The 22,568-nt window shown below is 40.1% G+C and overlaps 2 protein-coding genes across 3 annotated transcripts in view; both read right to left on the bottom strand.

Moving 5' to 3' along the window:
- The window catches only part of LOC126377740 (hexokinase HKDC1-like), a 72,053-nt gene extending 66,049 nt beyond the window's left edge, over positions 1-6,004 (bottom strand). The window contains exon 1 of the mRNA XM_050025548.1: positions 5,853-6,004. The gene's annotated coding sequence lies outside the window, so the exon portion shown is untranslated. The remainder of the gene's footprint in view (positions 1-5,852) is intronic.
- LOC126377733 (zinc finger protein 570-like) overlaps positions 1-22,568 on the bottom strand; it is an 82,654-nt gene that overhangs the window by 55,719 nt on the left and 4,367 nt on the right. The window contains exons 4-10 of one of the 2 annotated variants that reach the window (XR_007567975.1): positions 19,676-19,798; positions 18,638-18,765; positions 17,612-17,699; positions 16,126-16,246; positions 15,129-15,474; positions 14,776-15,014; positions 12,668-13,940 (exon numbers count right to left, since the gene is read on the bottom strand). Coding sequence is in view for 1 of the 2 variants with exons in the window: in XM_050025539.1 (XP_049881496.1) it covers positions 14,780-15,014; positions 15,129-15,474; positions 16,126-16,246; positions 17,612-17,699; positions 18,638-18,765; positions 19,676-19,798 (1,041 nt within the window). In the remaining variant the exon portion in view is untranslated. Of the gene's footprint in view, positions 1-10,141; positions 13,941-14,775; positions 15,015-15,128; positions 15,475-16,125; positions 16,247-17,611; positions 17,700-18,637; positions 18,766-19,675; positions 19,799-22,568 lie in introns of those variants that run through there. The other variant, XM_050025539.1, reaches the window with a different exon arrangement.

The raw sequence follows: 22,568 nt of genomic DNA, 5'->3' as shown, positions 1-22,568 counted from the left end.
GAAAACATTGTACATCAATCACCCATCATGAGAAGAGTGGAGTATTACATAAACATAACATAAACAGCCTATATACGTCCCACTGCTGGGCACAGGCCTCCCCTCAATCAACCGGAGGGGGTATGGAGCATACTCCACTACGCTGCTCCACTACGGGTCGGTGGAGGTGTTTTTACGGAACCAACGGCTTAACCTCCGAACAAACAACAACACAATAAACACACAACAACCTCTGTTAGTGGTTAAAGCGTTAGGCTCACGATCTGGAGGTCCGGGTTCGATTCCCGATGGGGACATTGTCGAAATCACTTTGTGAGACTGTCCTTTGTTTGGTAAGATGTTACATCGGTTTCTCTGCTCAAAACTACTGATCTTACTCAATTAGAATACATCTCACATTAAAACAACACTATTACTTATTCTGATGATGGTACTAATGACATACGACTGCTAGAGCTAATTAGCTGGGGTAGTGACGTGGGGCGACGAACTTGAACCCGCGACCTTGGCAGTCACTGCCGGCTGGTCTACCACGCTTACCGGCGGGGGAGTGGCACTAACAACACAGGCACATGTGGAGGGCAAGTGATTACTTCTATGCAGGTATACATTGACATTAAACAACACACAGATAGGTAGAGACTGTCTAAACAAGAGCTTGAATAACCGATAAACGTATCGGTTGAAACGGTTAGCGGTAAATCAAATCAAATCAAAATCAAATCATTTATTCGCATAGGATTCATGGTTTTGTAAAACAGTTGATGGGTTTTACGTTCCAAGTAGGTATCACATGATCCGCTAGATATAAGCATGCGAAAATTTAGGAGGTAAGTAGGTGGGTACTTAATTGACTAATTAAATCTACTTACTAACTTAACTAACCTAAACGTAATCTAATAAAAAAAAATTTAAGAAAACAAACTTACAATATTCTTACGTCATATTTTTGAATTACGATCTTAAAAAACTACTTCATAATTTATTTATTCCCTTTAAAATGGTAGGTACAGGGGGGCCAACAAGACCACACAAAAATATCATCTATCAAAAATATCGTAAATCTGTTTGCAGGAGTAGTAGTAAAAGAGAGTGGGGTTGGACCGGCGACAGCGGTTCTCATACAAAATGCACGTTAGGGCATCTCCCTCTTTCATCTATTCCGTGAATAGAGACGACATGATAATCCCTTCATCATCATCACCAGCCCATTAACGTCCCCACTGCTGGGGCACGGGCCTTCCCTATGGATGGGTAGGGTGATAATAATCCCTTAGTTGAGTTTAACGATAAGCCTGGACCTAGAAATAGGTGGACACATTCCATGAAATACTTTCTATCAAACTAAGAGAAGTAGAGGAAACATGACATAAACTTACGACTATATCTCAAACGGAATAGTCAGAGGTACGTCCATCGCAAGATGAACTAAGTACCTACACCTCACCGAGCTTTCTGTTAGACCAACGTGATAGGTGAGCCGTATCGCCGTCTATAACGGTCGAGCCAACTGTGTTAGTGAAAACTGCACTTAAGATAAATTATAGCTCATTGGTGCAAGTCCGATGCTGGGGTTCGAACCGGCACGACCTGATTGAGAATTAAGCCAGTGTACCACAGGACCACAAAAAAAAATGACTATAAAATGTGAGTGTAGAGAAAATATGCCAGTATTAAAGACAAATATGTATAGGTACCAACGGCACGGGCTAGCAAAAAAAGGACAACAGAAAGAGTGCACTTCCATTAAAGAGGCGTGCGCGCAGCTCGCGAGACAATTGATGGCAATTTGTGTCAAACGTTGAAGACAACTTTGATACAGCGGTCAATTGGAGATTTATATAAATAGAAATAAACAACATTTTTTTCATTGCTTATGAGCTTACATACACGCCATAATCCTTAAAGGGCGGGTAAAGCCACAAGTAATCAAAGACTCCAAAATGAAAAATAATTCGTTTGCCAAAAATTCACACGTAGAAATTGTATATTCCAAAACTATCTATATGCTAAACCTATCTCACATAAAACTATGTAGATAATAGAACTATTTGATTACCTACCTAATTTATTTAAAAACTAACAGATGTGCATTGGAGGAGGTGTTATGTGTTTGTTTTGTTTTTAATTAGTTGCAATAAAGAGTTAATACCAATAGAAGATTTTTTGGCAAAAATTTGTTATTTTTATGCATATATAATACGCGAGTAATTGCAAGACACTATTTTTTCGTTGAGTTCAAAATGGCTGCAAATTTTCTTCTCGCTTGTGGTTCTGCCCACCCCTATATATACCTGTTACTCGTATTTTGTCAGCCAGTGCCACACCTAAACAATCCAAGTTTCCGTCATCCCTGACCGTAAGATGGTGGACTATTATAGTCGAAAATGAGCCAACGAAATACACTTTCTACCCGGAGTAGGATGAATTTATTGATCCCTGTAACGTTTCAGGGTTGGCTGTGAGCCAAGATATAGTTTACGTCATCATAAATGTTTGTAAGAAATGGGACGAGGGCGGATGTTATCATCACGTTGACGTAGTGAGGGGTCATAGAATAAATAAATAAATAAAAAGTCTGTTAAAAACTTGTCTACATAATAATAGGCTACTCGACAACCTAGTCAAATGAGATACTTTTTACGAAACGTCAAAACAAACGATTTCTTTGGAGTTTGTATGGAAATACTGTCATGTGACGTCGTCAATAAAAGCGGTCAAACGTCGTCATTTACTTAATTCATAAAGTTCGAAAATACGTCGAAAAGTAAAATGAGATAAATTTTTAGCCTGGCTTTTCATAATAAATTTTTGACGCAATCAAATACCCTATCCTCTCAACATTCTAGTTTCGTGATTCTTGCCCGGTTCTTTACGGACAGATGTCACACGAAATTGAACGCATAAAATACTTGAAATATAAATTATAATTATAAATATGTACCTTATTGAATACCTATCTAAATAATAAGAACAAACTGAAAAAATAACAGCTGCCACAAGTCAACAGTAAATACTATTAAAGCGAAATACATTAAAACGTAAAAAGAATTACCTACATAATTTTAATTTTTAATGAAAACACAAAATACACATTTCCTTCTGGAGAAGTCATTTTTTAGCCGGAAGGAAATCCGACAGATGGCAGTATGAATGGACCACGAGGCCTAATAGTTCTAGACTTCAGAGAGAGGTCAGTAGTGTCAGTACATGATAACAGGATGCAGCCGTGTATTTATAACGAGGCAGTATCTCGGCACACTATTGTTGTAATGATTTAGTGGATCTCACACTCATTCTTTACCTTCTAGAATGGTCTATAAACCTTCTATCGTGCAAAATGTAGCACATAGAAAGTCCATAATTTTCACAAGAATAAAAGCTACAAATTCAATAAAATCTTTATTCTGTAGGTAACGCTTTGAATCGGGAATTTTTAAATAACGAACGTCTCAATTGACTAAAACAGCTCACGAAGCTGCAATCGTATCGTATAGGTTGTGAAACCTGTATAGCCGGGGAAAAGAAGCTGCAAGAAAATCACTTGTAATAATAATAATCAAAAAGTTTATATAGGTAAAACCTACGACACACATATACATTTACAATATTAAAATATACACACATTAATATTTAGTTGGAAAACATAAAGATAATTTGTCTCGAGATAATAATTTTTATTTTGCTTTAAAGAAACCATATGAATAGTAGGAAGACGAATGAATGCTTTAATAAAATAGATGAATGTTTGCATTAGGCAGAATTTAATAGAAGATCTAGAATACCAATAAGGAAAACATAACATCTACCACTAAGCATAACACGCGTCTGTACAACGATTAATGAATGGGAAAGATAAAAGAAAGAAAATACATTTATTAAGTAATACGATAGACGCCATAACCCAAAGAACAGGAATAAAAAACCGAATATAAAAAAGGTAAAAGATCAATTAGATCGGATTTGAATCTTTATTAAGACATCTAATTAATCACAGCCGTAAACTTCTATCTAAAAAGTAAATAATGCGCATTCAGCAAATCGCACAGTAAAGCAAAAAACAAATCGATGCTTCGGGTCACAGCGAAAAAGTAAACATCAGCTGTTGTTGCTTATCATTATCAACCCTGAGCATGTCGTAAAGCCCTCACGTTGTATCTAACGTGATGAACATTACCGGCATTAAACGTGGAACAAGAGTATCATACGACAGTTTAATTTGCAAATCGCACTTACGTAAACCAACGAATTGAGAAAAGGTCATTTCAAGTGCGTTTAAGATTTGATCGAAGCTAATCAAGTAACATTGTCTCTGTCCTTGTGATGTATTACTAGTAAATGCGTAGGAGTGGCAATGTGATTAAAAAATATCTACCGATTGATAAACAAACCCGCTGTCGACACAGCATAGATAAAAATTTGCTGAATGGCTTCAACGATGGAATTAGAAAATCTAAATTACGATAACTTATAAAATATTTTTAGAGAAAGATTATTTTTTGCTATGTTGGTAATGATTTTAAACAAAGTTTTGATGAGTAATATTTTTGCGAATGTAGCTATGTCACACCACGAATCTTCATTCGCATTTTTGTTATCAAGTGCTTTTTTTTACAACTTTAATCAAAATCCAGGATTTAAAATTAATACCGTCTCACAAGGATGTTGATGAAAACAGTTTTTATTAGTCCATATAATTAATGAGATAACCTGTAAAATTATGTTTTGTTGTCAAACCTGCAACTATTGGCGTAGGAAAACCCTACAAACTGAGTAGCCCAAAACATTAGTACAAAATACTCATCAAAAATAAATCTAAAGATGAAATATTTCGAATGGCCGGCGCGTGCCAACGATATTTACGACATACTAGTCTAGAGTAAAAGTTGCTGAGATTGTGAATACGAGTTATTTGACCGGCAAAACAATTCCTTAGCGCCACCAGCCCACGCCGTACGATGTTGGAATACAACATTCTATTTACGCAGTAGTGAAACAAAATCAGCCGCGAAACGCTTCAGATAGATTAAACATTGGCGTTGACTCCCATTAATCAACTTTATTACTTCGAATCAAGCAAGGCATTTGACAAACTGTATCTGGAACTTTGGAAGCTTAAGTATGTTGTTCTTATTTGTAGTAACGATAATGTTTTCTTCTATTTCATAGACGTATTTTTCAGCTGATAACAGCTATCGTGTTTACTTATCATGAGTTTTGTTTTGAGTTACGCGGAAAGTGTCGCAAGGGTCACATCTAGGGCCAACATTGTTTTTATATACAATTATCAATTACGCATCTTATTTTTGACGGAATATTATTTGATTGACGGTCATTTTTTGTGCTAAAACTGTTAAATAGTTTCGATAAGTATTGTTAATTATTGATACTCATAAATATTAATGTTTGCACCGTGTTTGGAATGTCGTCAACGTCATTAACTATAGAATTGTCAAACATGAGTTCTAATATTTTTAGGTAAAAATTCAATGCCGATCAATACCGGTTTACTTACTTGCTATTTATATTTATACTATAAATCATACCTAGTTAAACTGCGAACAGTAAATAATTAGGTTTTGTCGAGTAGACGCAACAAGTATTGAGTCAACAGTGTAATTTACAACAATTACCTATAATATTAGATGTAATATTATCGACCAAAGCAATCACCTTCAGTCACAAGAATTAAATTTTATACAATTTTCTCTATAAATATTTATAAAACTCGATCAAGTTCAGGGTTCAACATTGAAACTTTTACGACCCTGGAACCGCTTTCTTTTCCATCTCGAGAACCTTGTAAATTATATCTCCTGGAGTATAAGATAGATAAAACTATGAATACTTACATGTGGGTCCGGGACACAAACAGTTGGAAATAGCGTCAAGGCCGAGACGTGTTAATGCGTCGGCGGTTCGAGCTGCACTGACGGCTGGACACGGCAAGCGCACGGCTTCTACTGCCGATACGACAGCTTATCGGACACGACCACAACAGCCGACTTGTTTAAAAACCTCCTCTTTTCTATATTCGTCTTCCAAATAACCAACTCCTTTATTTTACAGGGTTATAATGCGCATCTGTGTGTCGGAGGCCCGTCGCCACACCCGCGCGTGATGGACGCTCATGTCAACTCATCACAAACATACTTTTAGCACACGTATTCCGAAAGAAATCTTGACATTTATTCTAGAAAATCTCCTTTTATATTTTATAAGTACGTACGATAAGGTGCAAAAGTCCAATCAGTTTCTTGTAAAGTAATAAATTAACAGCTGGGTGCACTTAAGACCTCCTGGTTACATGTACAAAAACACCTACGAAAACATAAATTTTATATTAAATTATGTCAACTATGGTTCATAATTTCACCACTTTTTACAAATAATTCGCAGGCTTCTGTGACTGCACTTTTGCTCTTTGATTGTACATCCCATACGTTTTTAAACTCACACTCTCGATCCCTAATAGGGTGGGTAGTGCCATAAGTAACCATAAGACAACCTGACAGGTAAAAATTAGCTCATGACCCATAAATGAGTAGACAAATCCCTTAGCCAACTTTTACGACATGCTAGGGATGATAAGCAGCAGAAGTAGAAACTCCTGATTATGTTTTAGGCCTCGTGCCTATGACCACATTTCGAAAAGAAATAAGAAAAGATGGAACATTTAAATAAGTTATGGCACCAGTATTTGATGGTTTTATCCATACTTATTAAAACGGTACGGCAGAAAAGAGCTGTAATACTGCGCCGCTGCGGCGGCTTTGCCGTCAAGTGCGCGCAATACAATTTAAAACTGTTTGGTACAGTATTACAGTGCGACATTATGCCGCTGTTTTTTTCTGCCGCGCGGCGAAAAACTCGTAGTGCGCGCCTGGTCTTAATATTATTATTATTATATTGTGTGTCTGTCTGTTTGTCCGTCTTTCAGGGCAATACGGGGCGTAGAATTGACGTGATTTTTTTAAGTCGATGTAGTTGAAGGGATATAGCGACATAGGCTACTTTTCATCTCTTTCTAACCCCTCGTATACCTAAAATAGGGGTAGCATTCCGCAACTTTCAAGGTAGAAAGCTAAAAATTGGTATACGGACTATTATATAGTGACTTACAATAAAATCGGGCATATTTTTTGAAATCTACCCTCAACCTCATTAAAGAGGGAGTGTTTTATATACTTAGGACTTTTCGCAATTTTTATAATCATAATCATTTTTGTTGCAAGTCACAGTTTTACGTACGTGGTATACATGATATGGCAGGTAAATTGTGGCGCCCCGCTGGGGCACCAAGAAGGTAAGAATGGCTGGGGAAGCTAAGAATTGGTACATTGGGAAAGTTACCACGAATTTAACGCGAGCGAAGCCGCAAGCAATCGCAGTGACACATAAATCCGCAAATCCGCCCCTCACTGTTCCCGGAGCAAATGTGCCCATAACACTAGCCGCATTACCGCGCTGAATGGCAATGGCCAGCCTTTGGACCAGGAACGAGCCGGAGCCGGAGTCACTTGTTTTCTCCCTGAGTCCGAGACCCAATTCTGATACAAAGATTTTGGTGTCCGCCCCCCAACTATATATGTAGTTATTGGATTGACAAGTTTCGTCGTAGATATTAATTAGTCTTTATGCTCCTTCTTAACTCGGAAAGCACGTAGCTTTCAATAATAGCACATGAAAAGTTTGTCTCATCTATTCCAACAGCGGGGCTGTGCAGTTGCGAATAGCAGACGATACAATCTATACACCTCTACCTACCCCGTTCGAGGACACAGGCGCAATGCTATGTTATATTACATCAGTCCGTATCAGTTTAACGCCTGTCACAGTTCATAGAGCAAAATGTATATATGATTAGCGTCGTAATAATATATGATATCAGTTATTTCATATTAGGTAAATATAGTTTATCTTTTTTTTTCGGCGTAATCTAATAAGATATATTAGCCGTTGGTCCCGGTTACTACTTACTGATGTAAGTAAGTAGTCGTTACATGAGCCATGTCAGGGGCCTTTGGCGGCTCAATAGTAACCCTGACACCAGGGTTGATGAGGTTGGTACTCCGCCTCACAACCCACACGATAGAAGAAAAACCATTCATACATTCCCAGAATGTGTTAGCAGGTTGGACAACAGCACCAAACGCTGTTTCTTTTTAACCCCCGACGCAAAAACGACGGGGTGTTATAAGTTTGACGTGTCTGTGTGTGTGTAAATGTGTATGTGTCTGTCTGTGGCGTCGTAGCTCCCAAACGGATGATCCGATTTTAATGCGTTTTTTTTGTTTGAAAGGTATATCAGTCGAGAGGGTTCTTAGCTATGTTTGGTGGAAATCGGTTCAGGTCTTCAAGGTCATCAGGTCATTTGTTAGGTGTGATAGGAATGTTACACGCTCAGTTTGCTTGCAAGCATATGTGAGATCTGACATTTGAAACACTAATGTCTTCTGGAACCACCGAGCTGGTCTGCTGTTAGCGTGCTTTTTATCTAGTCGGGGGTTTTTAATTTTTTAGTGTAAGTGTTTTAGGGCCTGTTACGCTGCTGGTGCATAGAGACCAACAGCATAACAGGCATTTCGAAGACTCACAAAGAAAGGAAAACATGAAACAACAGGACTAGGGCCCTGTGCTGGGAGGTTTTCTGGCCACGTCTTTACCTCAGCGATACAGCTTCCGATGTGGTAGTAGATTTACAACTAGTTACACAATTATGTAATTTAATTTTTGACGGTCAAAAAGCGCTAACTATGAAAGCCAATTTTGAAGAATAAATATTTTTGAATATTTGAATTTCCATCCAACTCGCTCACTCAACTCATCCAGGAGACACCCATTTCCAACGGAACGGAAATAGGCTGTTCATATTAGCCGTGGCGTTCTGGTTAGGTGCTAGTCTCTCGTCTGGAGGACCTGGGTTCAATTCCCGATGGAAGCCGATCACAAAAATCACTTTGTGTTTTTGATAAGAGTGAAAGTGATGTGTCAGGATCATAGTACTTAAGTTAAATCCTGTGGTCTCTTACCCCGACGGGAAATAGACGTGATATTGATTATGTATGTGATCTTCAGTTTAGTTAGGACATTGCAAACCACCCGATTGTCCGTAAGTCTAGATGTAAGGCCGGTTTTAAAACTATTCAAACAAAAAAGCCGTTTAAAACCGAAATCAACCATTTTTTTCGGTTTAAAACTGCTGCTGTTGATGACTATGTTTTTCTTAATTAAGTATAACTAGGTACATTTTCTTGATTTTACCGAGTTATGGATATAACGGAGTACCTATAAACTATGTAAAGATTATTTTAATGGGTAATATACTGTTATTGAAGATAATATACTTACTTAACGTGTTTAGTTCTAGTTGGTCCGTCGTGTGGGTACTTTCTATTGATATTCTATATACTAATTAAAACGAAACATGACGTCAGGTGACCAAATATTGTCCATAATGATGTTTAAAATACAGTTCTTTTACTGTTGTAGGCGATTATTCATTCAACAGTTTAAAACTATTTGTTTGGGGTTTAAAACGACAACATTTTGTTTAAAACGTTTTAAATCGGTTGTTTTAACAGTCATAACCCTCATACCTGGGTTGCTGAAGTCGGTCACAGACCTCACAAGTCGACTGTAAAGTTGTAGTCTAATTTATTTGTTTATACATGTGGGAGGGAGCGGAGAAAAACATCCAAGCCCAATTCCCACTGTTTATTTTTTAAAGTTTTAAATAAAATGCACTTAATTATTACTTTTGAGTAATTTAGAAAAAAGCATTTCTAGTACCACGCGCACACACTTTCGCCATCTTTTCTAATCTTCCGTCCCTTTCACTCCTTACCTCTCACTCTTCCGCTATATTCAGTTCCTTCCGTCTTCGCTCGTATCTTCCCTCCTTCTCGTACACCTGTACCTCGCATATCCTGTTTCTCTGTCTTTCAATTCCATCTCATTCCTTCTCCTTTATCTTACCATCACCTTACTCTCTTACACCTCAAACACCTACACACGCTCATACCCCACATACATAATAGAGCATACAAAGAAAACATAACACAGGTTTAAGCTTATCTCTAAGCAAAGCCATTTCTTCCAGCTGACCAATGAGCAGGACATCAAATAAAACTGCTAATCATCCAGACACCAGCCTTTATTAACAACACTTACGACATATACATTAGGACGTCGATATACTAACCTAGCTACCACCAACTGCGCCCTCTACAGAGAATCGTTATGATTATTATGTTTTCAACAAACTTGCTCGTAATGTTGGTATTAAATGTGTTCCTCTAGTTATCAAATAACTTGTAAAGTACCCTCATTGATTTAAAAGATGTGTTGCTGTTGCAGTTTCTTGTCATTTCTTCTCCCCAGCCATAACACCTTGCGAAATGACGTATATTCAAAAATGTTACTTAGACCTTCGACAAGTTTATCCATGATAATTACGTTAAATAAATGATTCTGATTCTGAATGCACCGTTTTTAGGTACATAATGCACATGTGTCGTATGAATTTGCATTGGACGTTACACTCTTGGCTGCATTACACAAAGCCAGTCTCGACACTAATGACCAACACAGTAACATAGCTCACCTGTCATAAACTTACATTATGTACCTAACTTTGACCAAATTGGAGATGTTCTTAAAAAAGGTTTAGTACGATCTACTCTGAACCGGCGTGCGTGTATGAAACGACTGATGAATGTGGAGGAAGCAAGAGAAGTATGTCAGAAGCGAAGCAAATCGAATTCCGTAATCTCTGCTTACCCCAGGTGGGAAAAATTAATACTATTTTAATGTTTCCAACTCAATTCTCTGTACAGGGCACATCGGTACAATAAATACATTTACACTGGTATCACAACCTGAGGCACTTCACATTATTATTATAATTTATAATAATTATTATTTATTTTAATAGTTATTATTATTGTATATCTACTGTACAAAGATGTTCATTACATAGTTAGGACATTCAAACATGAAGTATTTCTTAAATAGTAAAACGACTGACTTAAGTAGTAGGACTTATTGTTGTGCTTATTAGAACCGGAGATCCCGGGTTTGATTTCCTGTTGGGTCCAGTGACGTACCGTACCGAAAGTGGGAACATTTCTGGCAGTAAAAAGGCGTAAAGTTATATAAAAAGAGCTTTATTATCTAGCTTTTAGGCAGATAGGGTTAGAGTATAAGAAAGAATTTGTAAAGAACAATTTGAAAAAGAAAAGCATCCAGTGTTCTTACTATTAATGAGTTTTTACAACGGGAACCTTCCCGCTTTGGTAACATTCCCGGGACGCCACATCACTGGTCGGTTCGAATAACTAACTTTTCAAAATTGGTATGACAATGTCAACTCATTCGAAGTGTTACTATAAAATTTGGAGACCAATTTCCGATAACAGGCTAGTTCCCAACTAGTCAAGTCACTTAGATTTTACTAAACGTCAAAACACGAAAATTCTCTCATTCAGCGCTTATCGCTATCGACCCACTAGGGTCGATTAATTCTTTGAAATATTTTTCCTCTCAGACGACGCCCTCAGCCGAGGTTCGCCTTCAACTGGGCACCCTCAGGCCTGTTGTCTTAAACGTTGTACCGGGTGAGAGCCTTCAGCGCCCCCCATTTGTCCGCCCAAGTAGTTAATGCCATCTGCGGCAAATCTACACTAAGTCACGTCAAAAAAAAAACACGAAATTACTATGGAACTTGTATGAAAAAGCACTCTGTGACGTCATAAAAAAACGTGACAAAACGTCGCACTTATTATTTTTTATTACATTTTTCTTTATTAAAATTTATAAATAAGTTAAATAAAAAAAAGATAACGCTTTTTGTCACCTTTACATCTGTCTGTATTTAGTAATCAGAATTTCATAATTTATATTTGACCTAGGAAACTACCCAATTACATAATTCTTACAAACATAAACAGCCTATATACGTCCCACTGCGGGGCACAGGCCTCCCCTCAATCAACCGGAGGGGGTATGGAGCATACTCCACCACGCTGCTCGGTTGGTGGACGTGTTTTAGGTGTTGGTGTGTGTACATAATTCTTATACGCTTTATTTACATAGAAAAACATAATATTATGTTTCTTTTTAATATCATCTTAAGAGAAGAAAAATAGTGAAAATTGTGCCACCTGTCGTGTTCTAACAAATATTATAACTACAACCTCAATATAATTTTGGTAAAGATTTTTATATTTTTCTAATCGTTTATAAAATCAAATTCAGATAACCCTTTAAACCTGTACATTTCAGTCCGCGTCCACAACCAGGGGCGGCTTCATATCCCTCGACGATCATCTGCGAAACCTATGGCGGCTCAATAATAGCCCTGACACCAGGGTTGATGAGGTTCGTCATCCACGTCACAACCCGCACGATACAAGATCATAAACCATAAGGTATCAAGTTGGAATTAACAGGAGGCTGCATCTGGTGGTCCGGGTTCAATTCCCGACGGGGACATTGTCGAAATCACTTTGTGAGACCGTCCTTTGTTTAGCCCCATTGGGCATAAAGTCATGAACTTATACTATATCATCATCTCTCTAGCGTTATCCCGTTTTGACAGTGTCCGCTTACCTAAACTGACGATTTGACAGGTCCGTTTTTTTACAGAAGAGACTGCCTTTCTGACTATCCAACCCGCGAAGGGAAAACGTAATAACGCATTTCTCGAGTATGTGGGTTTCCTCACGATGTTTTCCTTCACTACTGAACACTTGATAATCATATATGATCCAAACATGAATTCGAAAATCATAGGTTTATGCCCGTGCTGGATTCGAGCCTGCGACCTTACAGTGAGAGTCAAGCGTTCCTCCAACTGGGCAATACCACGGTAGGGTGAACTTCTTCTTATCGTGAGGGTTGTGAGGTGGAATACCAACCTCATCAAGTCATACAATGTCCTGAATCCGCCCCTGTTTTAAACTGTAAATAAACCCTTTACCTTAACTAATTTCTTACACTGGCTAAATAACCTCATTCATTCCTCTCATGATTAATTAGAACCTTACCACAGTAAGCCATAACACATCTAACTAAACGAATTCATTGAAAAGAAACTCTGATGACTATGACAAGGTTCCAAATTATCTTCTTATGACTACAAATAATTATAATTGAGAAAATTTGTCTATCACACAATTGATTAATAACTAAACATTATACCTAGATGAAACAATAACAATAAATTGTCCAATTTAAGTAAAGCTATGCAATTACCTTTGCGCCTTATATGCTTTTTAGGGTAGACAGAGAAGAAATATGCCGAAAAGAAAAAATAAAATAGGTTCATAACGGTATACAAGACAGTGTTCCCTTGTTCTCTCGCCACCACCAACCAGGTGTCAGGGTTAATGATTCTAATTATTGAAATTGTATTCCTTTTTTTTTATAATTTCTTGCAGCTACAGGTTGCGAGAAGCTGCAATAAAAAAAAATATTTATGTAAAATTGATCTATTTTACCCAATGAATAAAGATATTTTTGGGTTGACTTTTGACTTTCAACTATTCAAACGACTTATTCCTCCTAAACTACCCTAAAAGGATCAAGGCGTGAAGAAGCAAAGCATTACAAAATTGAACAAAGTAAACCGTTACACCAAATGCGAATGCGAGTGTTCTGCGATGTTGGGAGATAATGATTCTCTTCCGTCGTCATCTCATCCGTCCCTTTCCTTTTCGGCGAATAAGAACGTGACAGATATAACTTAAAATAAAAATAGGTGTCTGCTGAAATCTTCCTATTTCACAACGATGACCTGTTAACTTATAGTACAGCTACATATAACTCTGCGCCAACACCACACCCGCACTAGACCACCGAGGTGCGGCGTGTCCTTGACGAGAATGTTCATCAGCTAGAGTCCCTGAGTAAATCCATTAACTCACTGGGATTTACTTCTGAAAAGGAAAAATAAGATAGTTAGGCCCTGCTTCACTAACACAATTTGCTGATAAACTACTATATTATGCCAGATATATTCTCGGTAGACTATCACACATAGATAGTGTGCGATAATTATATTAACATGACATTGTGACATAGTGTAGTGCGACATGGTATATTGTGACATAGAATAGTCTGACATAGTGTAGTGTGACATATTTCAGAGTGATATAGCGTAGTGTAGCGTAGAGTAGTGTGACGTAGTGTAAAATAGGGCAGTGTCACGTAGAGTAGTGTGTCATACTGTAGAGCGATATAGTATAGTGTACCGTAGAGTAGTGTGACGTAGTGTGACGTAGTGTAGTGTAGTATAGAGTAGTGTAACATAGTGCAGTGTCACATAGAGTAGTGTGACATAGTGTAGAGCGATATAGGGTAGTGTAGCATAGAGAAGTGTAACATAGTGCAGTGTGACGTAGTGTGACAAAGTGTAGAGCGATATAGTATAGTGTAGCATATAGTAGTGTGACGTAGTGTAACATAGTGCAGTGTGACATAGTGTAGAGCGATATAGTGTAGTGTAGCATAGAGTAGTGTGACGTAGTGTAACATAGTGCAGTGTGACACAGTGTGACGTAGAGTAGTGTGACATAGTGTACTGTGGCATAGAGTAGTGTAACATAATGCAGTGTGACATAGTGTAGCGACATATTGCAGTGTGACATAACATAGTGTAGTGTGACGTAGTATAACATAGTGCAGTGTGACATAGTGTAGCGACATATTGCAGTGTGACATAGTATAGAGTGGCATAGTGTAGTGTGACAGAGGGATAAACTTCTTGCTTACTGTGCTAGATGCAAGTAGTCTTAAGATGCATGGAGAGTAGTCCCTTGGCGACGAAGCCTCGCTGGCAGAGGCCGCAGACGTAGGGCCGCGCGCCGCTGTGGTAGCGCTCGTGTATGACGAGGGTGGAGCGTTGGGAGAACGCCTTGCCGCAGTGGGGGCACACGTGCGGGCGCTCGCCCGAGTGCACGCGCTCGTGGAGGGTCAAGTTGCACTTTTTGACGAAACCCTTGCCGCAGGTTCTGGGGGGAGATAGAAATAATTGTTAGACTTCGAGCTTACATCGTTCCCCGCTCACTTGCCCTCTCAAAAAGGGCCGACAACGTCGGGGGTATACAAGTCGACACGGCACTCACTTGCAAACGTTGGGCTTGTACCCGGTGTGGATGCGGATGTGGAACTTGAGGTGCTCGCGGCTGGAGAGCGCCTTGCCGCAGATGTTGCAGAGGAAGTTGCGCTCGCCGCTGTGCGCCCGCAGGTGGCGCCGCAGCGAGTTGAGGTGCGCGAAGGTGCGGCCGCAGGCGGCGCAGCGCAGCGTGAGCGCGCCCGCCTCGGGGTGCGCGCGCCCGCGGTGCGCCAGCAGGTGGCGCATGAACACGAAGCCCTCGGGGCACACGTCGCACACGAAGCGCTTCTCCGGCGCCGGCGGGCCCGCGCCGCCCGCGCCCGCCTCGCCCGCCTCGCCCGCCTTGTGGCTCAGGCCTGCCGAATTAGTAATGCTAGTCCAATACGTCCCCGCCGCCGAGGCGAACTGGAGTAGACGCACTTTGACCGATGCGTTAGACCACGACTCTGATGTCGCGAAAATATTTTCTTATCGAATTCATGTTTGGATCTTTTATGATTATCACGTGCTCAGCGGTGAAGATAAACATCGTGGGGAAACCCAGATTTCCGAAAAATGCGTTTCAGTGGTATGTGACCTAACCTGTATTGGAAGTATTGGGTGAGTTGAAAGGTTAAAGAGGCAGTCGCTTTTGTAAAAAAACTAGACCTATCAAACTTTTAGACCCTGCATAGACAAGATAAGAATAAATTGAGGAGCTCGGTGGCGCAGCGGTTAACGCACTCGGTCTGCGATTGTTAAAGTAAAGCAACTTTCGCAAAGGCCGGTCATTGGATGGGTGACCACAAAAAAAAACATCTCGAGCTCCTCCGTGCTTCGGAAGGCACGTTAAGCCGTTGGTCCCGGCTGCATTAGCAGTCGTTAATAACCATCAATCCGCACTGGTCCCGTGTGATGGTTTAAGGCCCTCCTATCCATCCATAGGGAAGGCCCGTGCCCCAGCAGTGGGGACGTTAATGGGCTGATGATGATAAGATAACGCTAGGGAGGTGAGTGCAAGTACGTACCATGTTTGAGTATCTGGTGGTGGTCCCGGAAGGTCTTCTCGCAGAGCGCGCACCGCAGCGGGCGCCGGTCCCGCTCCCAGTGCCGCGCCCAGTGGGCCGCCCACGACGACCGCTCCAGCCGCTGCGGGCAGGTACACGTGAACACACCCCGGACACTATACACCTCATTTGACCCAGACACTACACATTGACGTTATCGTACACGCGCATCTGTGTGTGTGACGTCTGACGCCCGTACGATTGAAGACTTAAGTACGACCGAGGGGGGTGAGGTAAACTTAGCTCAAGCGCTGGTGGGGAACGGAGAGTTGCCGTTTTATACGTAAGGAATAATATTCCTTATTGTATGACGTAAACACACCCCGGACACTTCATACAAACACCTCGTTTTAGACAAACACTACACATTTACGTTATCGTACACGCGCATCAATGATGTCTGAAGCCCATACGATTGAAAACTAAAGTAAGACTGAGGGGGAACTCAGTCGCTGGTGGGGAGCGGGGAAGAGTTGCCACACCCCGGACACTTCACAAATTTCAGTTGCCATAGTCGTTTTTAACACGTAAATACGAGTGAAAGAGACAGTTTGCCCTCCGAATTGAGTCGCGTTAGTACGCGTAGTAAACCTAGTGGTTTAAGATAAATTATGAAATTCTGATTACTAAATAAATATAGATGTAAAACTTACATGAATTCAGGAAAAACGTAATAATAAATCCGACATTTTATCACAATTTTTTATGATGTCGCAGGTTGCTTTTTCATACAATTCCATAGTGATTTCGTGTTTTGACGTTTAGTAAAAAGTAACTGATTTGACTAGTACGGCCATTCGGATCTAAGTAGGACGCAGGTGAGGTCGGCGCTTGGTAAGAACTGGTGGGGGGCGGGGAGTTACCGTTCTATACGAAGCAGTATTCTTTATTCTATGCGACAGGTCGAATAGTGAGACACGTGAAGGACTGAACAAGATTGGAGCACGCCTTTGGCGATTGACAGACAGAAAGATGGAAAACATACATACATACATAAACTCACGCCTATTTCCCACCGGGGTAAGCAGAGACTATAGAAAAAAGACAAATAAGATGGAAAAAATACAAATAATATGGTGATTACTAAATACAAAAGTCTGAATGAAAGTCTTTATTATTATTCACGTGTAATGTATTTAAAGTGTATGGGGTGTTAGTGACGCCGTAACGAAAACATTAGGTGATGATTCAGACTACGATTCTGAGTTGATATCAAGTGGTATCGTCCTTCGCATGGAACAGCATGGAACTATAGTCGAACAGTATATACCTGTACATTCGCATGAACAGTATGCGGTATGGAACTGAGAAAACAACTTTTCACGAATTTCCCGGCAGGATATTCCACTCGATATCAACTCGACTCAGAATCATGGCCTGAATTATCCCCCTCAGTGTTGGTGCCGGCGTCGCCAGCACCCGGGTGCCGTGCAGCAGCAGGCCGTACCTTCTGGCAGCGCGGGCACTTGACGGGCTCGCGCTCGGGCGGCGGCGGCGCGGCTGGCGGGGGCGGAGGGGCGGTCGCCGCGTGCTGCCTGCGGGGGGGGATATATACAACATTCCAAGTACATGTATAATGTAATAACTGAGATCGCCACCTTAACATGCCCTCCGAAGCACGGATGATCTTACTTTCGACAATCGGGTGATCTGATCAGCCTGTAATGTTCTAACGAAGTAGTTTTTGTGATATATCCCCGCCGGGATTCGAACCCGGGACCTCCAGATTGCGAGCCCAACGCTCAACCACTAGACCATGGAGGCATGTTTTACTAATTAAAGAAGATTTTAGAGTTTATCAGTCGCTATTGTCGTCTTCAACGCGACATGTCCAAAAGATTACTATGAGTCTTCGAAATGGACTTAATAACATGTGTACTTTATAGTATAACTATTTTCATTGCACATGAGTAGGTTAACGGAAACTGCTGCCATGTTTCCTACATGGCAGCAGTTTCCCCATACTCGCTGCAGTTGGGTCATTGGCGACAAAACTCACACAAAACACGCTCACAGCAATCGCACACTAAGGGTGAAATGAAATGAAATAATAAACGAATTTTAGCTGAGACTGCCGTCAAGATCATGCTCAAGTCCCTGTTTTTATATGAGAACTGTCACATTGATATGATCTTGAGGGCAGTCTCCAAGCTAAGATTAGTTTATTATTTCATTTCATTTCACTCTTCTTTTCGAAAAATATGGCAGTGGTTTCCCTCTTCCCTTCCGCCCCGCAGTACTCTGTCTGATGCGAGTGGAATGGCGCCCAGAGTAGTCTATTTCATAGTCGTACTAGGACTCCTGTCTTCTGCCTCTGAATAGTACTGACAGTCCGTCGGGTTCATGCTAGTTTTCAGGGAAAAATAGTGGCATATTGACGCTTGTTATATTAACGGTATGATTCTGAAGCCCCGCGGTACGATTATGGCTGAGAGACAAGAATGGTTCCATGCATACATGAGCATACGCATACTTGTAATGCTGCAGCATCTCGTTGCGCGAGCAGCACTGCTGGAAGCAGATGCAGCAGTGGAACTCGGCCGGCTCCGACTTGACGCGCTTGTCCGCGGCGCCCTCCTGCACCTCCTGCTTCACGTTCACCTGGAGTACACAACAAGCAGGACTAACATCACCTACTGACTCTAATAAAACTCAAAACTCAAAAATATATTTATTCATTAACAGTGATCGGAATAGCTAGTGCCATTTGCGAGATTTGTCTTAACGTGGACATACCACACAATATTCGAGTTTTTAATTACTGTTTATTTTTATTTTGTGAATTAAGATATTAGTAATATGTATGTTATGTATTTGTATTATTAAAAACATTTTTATTTCCGACTTTCGTCAATACAGTATGTGTTAGTAAAAAATACTTATAGTAAGTTAGTATCAAATTAAACAATTCTATTATTAAATTCTACTCTATATTTGTTCTATTTTTAGATTAGACGTGGTAGCCCAGTTGATAGAAGGCTTGCCTTTCACTTTGAGGTAGCAGGTTCGATTCCAGCACAGGCCTAAACCAACGATAGTCGAATTTGTATTCAAATTTATGTTTGGTTCATAAATAATTATCACATGCTCATCGGTGAAGGAAAACATCGTGAGGAAAGCCATATTCCTGGGAAATGCATTTTCGGAGGTATGTGACCTAACCTGTATTGAACTGGCGCAGGGCACTAGACATTCTTTAAACACAACCCTCCTGTTTTCTCCACTGCAGTCGGGTAAAAAATAAATTGAATACAATTTCAACAATTTAACTGCCTAATATTGGGTCCCATTGCGTTATACCAAAACATGTTGTCTTCTAAATAGTCTTTAACCTCATTACCTTTTTGACAAAGTTTCTGTTTCAGCCCTGTCTTGAAACTGTCAGTAAACATCTATCATCATTAGACATCGTATTGATTGATCTAAATGGTAATATTAATATTGGTAATAAATCATGATTTTTTAGAATTTATTTAATTTGGAAAAAAATAAACTCAATAGTTAAGCCCACCTTGACATCAGCCTGTTCGTCCACAACAGTCATCTCCGTGCCCTCCGGCAGCTCTCTCATCAACATGTGCCACTCCTTCACATTCTTCTTGCGTTTTTTCTTATCTGTACTGCCATTCAGAACCTGAAATATTATAGTTCCCTTTTAAAGTCTATCTTTTGAAACATTTTGGACGTCGGCAGGCATTTCATTCGTATGTTGTGGATATACCACCAATCCTCACTAAACATTTCCCCTCTTCCTTTTTGATGCAAACAGCAAAGGACTAGAACTGTCTGCCATCGTCTGTTTTTCCAAATCTTTATAATCTGAGAGCCTTCAAGGCTAGAGTGAATAGATAGTTGCTAGTTAAGTGTGATCCACCCTAGACCACGTCACTTAACCATCAGGTGAGATTGTGGTCAAAAGCGAGCCTATATTATTTAAAAAGAAGTTCCATTATTAGTTGAAGACACCGCCGGCCCTTTCAAAGTCGCGGCGATATACTGTCCACCGAGCTACAAGATTGATGAGATTAAATTCACCAAATACTTTAAATCTCTCGGCGACAAGTTCATCAGCGGCGGTGACTGGAACGCCAAAAACACAAGCTGGGGTTCCCGAATCTATGATTTACACTGCAATATTGAAACCAATCTGGCTCTATGGAATCGCCCTATGGTCTACCGCCAGCAAATCCAATATACTAAGTCTGCAGAAGGTTCAGAACAATATCTTTTTTTTTTTATTCTTATTTTTAACGAGGCTTTGAACACCCTGTGTGATCATGCCAGCCTCATAGGTGCTTTCGTGTACCTATCCCTTAGACAAGGGATTGGTCAACCAGATAGTATAAACTAAAAGCCTTATTTGATAGTGGCTCTGCCAACCAGCAATTGACTTCTCCGTTGCCAAGAGAAATCACACCTTGAGAGCGAAAAACCTTTCTTCTCACGTCTATATTCCGGGCACATTCCAACAAAACGTGGTAAAGGTCATCGACCATATGACAGACATGGCACAGAGGTGAAGGTTTAATACCCATTAAATGATAAAACTTATTTGTTGGGATGTGTCCGGAACGAAGCCTGAGAGCTGAAATCAATAGCTTCCTACTGAGGGTGGCATTCTCAAACCAAGGAGTCCATAGCGGACTTGCCTGGATGGTCCTGTACCAGACTCCAACACCCCTTGCCAATGACAATTCACCAAAGTGATACTCCCATTTTTCCAAACATCTTTTTCTAATGACAGGAATAAGTTCACTGGCATAGGGTTTCAAATCAAGAACCGACCCACCCATTACAGCAGCTTTTGCTTTTGCAGTTTTTGTGAACAATATCTTGAAGACTATATGCGCGGCGCCCTGGTTTATTCGAAACTCAGAGGTACATCAATACCTAGACATGCCAACGATCACAGAGGAAATTGAAAAGTACAACAAAAGGCATAAGGAACGGTTGAGTAACCATCCAAATCCCTTAGCAACTATGCTGTTGGAAGCTAGCAACAGGGTGAAGAGGCTCAAAAGGAAGGATGTTCTTGGGCGCTGAGTACTATGGAAGATGGTGGCATTGGTTGCTTTACTTCTAACTAATCAATTCACACACCAAATCTGATTAAAGTCTTGCGACTGATTGCAGATATTTAAAGGAAAAAAAAAAGTTCCATCAAAAATTATGCACAGTCTCCATCATTCATCACCAGTCACCATAATCCCTAATGGGGTGGGCAGAGCCCCATATACAAAGACAACTTGCAGCCACTGTTAAGTGTGTGAAGGCTAAAGATAGATATGATGAACCAACCCAGAACCCAGTCTCAAAATATCAAAAAAAGAATAGACACTGAAGATTATTCTTAGTCACTTAAGATGTCTAAATTCCTTAGATAGGTACCCTACCACAAGGACTGAATTTATTCACAAAGAAAATGTAAACGATGACTTTGCAATACACTAAAGAAAGGAAAACATGAAACAGTAGGACTAGGGCCCTGTGCTGGGAGGTTTTCTGGCCACGTCTTTCCCTCAGCGTTACAGATTCCGATGTGGTAGTAGTTTTACAGCTAGTTACATAATATGTAATTTAATTATATTTGACGTTCAAAAAGCGCTAACTTTGTAAGCCAATTTTGAAAAATAAATATTTTTGAATTTTGAACTACAATACAAAAACACTTCAATGCACATAAAAACACAAAGTAATAGGACAATGAGGTTCTTTCTAGGCTAATATGTTCCCCAAAAACAATATAGATGGCGTTGTACAGATTTAACATGATAATTACCTATTTTCTCAGTGCTTGGAATATAATTATACAAAAATATAATGTAATGCCATAGCAAAAAAAAAAAAAAATTGTTCCTGTGAAAATGTATAGAATTATGTTACTACCTAATACCTATATTGCTTCTCTTTATTTTGATCTGAATAATAGTGGGTGGAAAATGTGTTGTGCTTGGGTGTAATTACAAGGGTCAACATTATTACCCTGATAGGTACATACATAAACTCACGCCTATTTCCCACCGGGGTAAGCAGAGACTATAGAATTCCATTTGCTTCGATCCTGACACACTTCTCTTGCTTCCTCCACATTCATCAATCGCTTCATACACGCACGCCGGTTCAGAGTAGATCGTATTGAACCTTTTCTAAGGACATCTCCAATTTGGTCATCATAAGTCCTTCTCGGTCTTCCTCTGCCAGCCCTACCATCAACTTTCGCTTTATATACCGCTTTTGCAATCCTATTATCCTTCATCCGCTCTACGTGTCCAAACCAACCTAACATTCCCTTCTCAAGTCAGTTGTTCATGTTAAAGACTGTGGTTGCAAGACACAGAGCTGTTCGCTCCTCACCTGAGTACGAAGCGCTTCTGCAGCGAAGGATTTTTAGAGTTGCAATTCCG

The sequence above is a fragment of the Pectinophora gossypiella genome, chromosome 24 (assembly GCF_024362695.1).
Source record: "Pectinophora gossypiella chromosome 24, ilPecGoss1.1, whole genome shotgun sequence".
NCBI classification, from domain to species: Eukaryota; Metazoa; Arthropoda; class Insecta; order Lepidoptera; family Gelechiidae; genus Pectinophora; species Pectinophora gossypiella.
The sequence above is the reverse complement of the archived record's forward strand: the minus strand, read 5'-3'. Positions and strand labels throughout refer to the sequence as shown.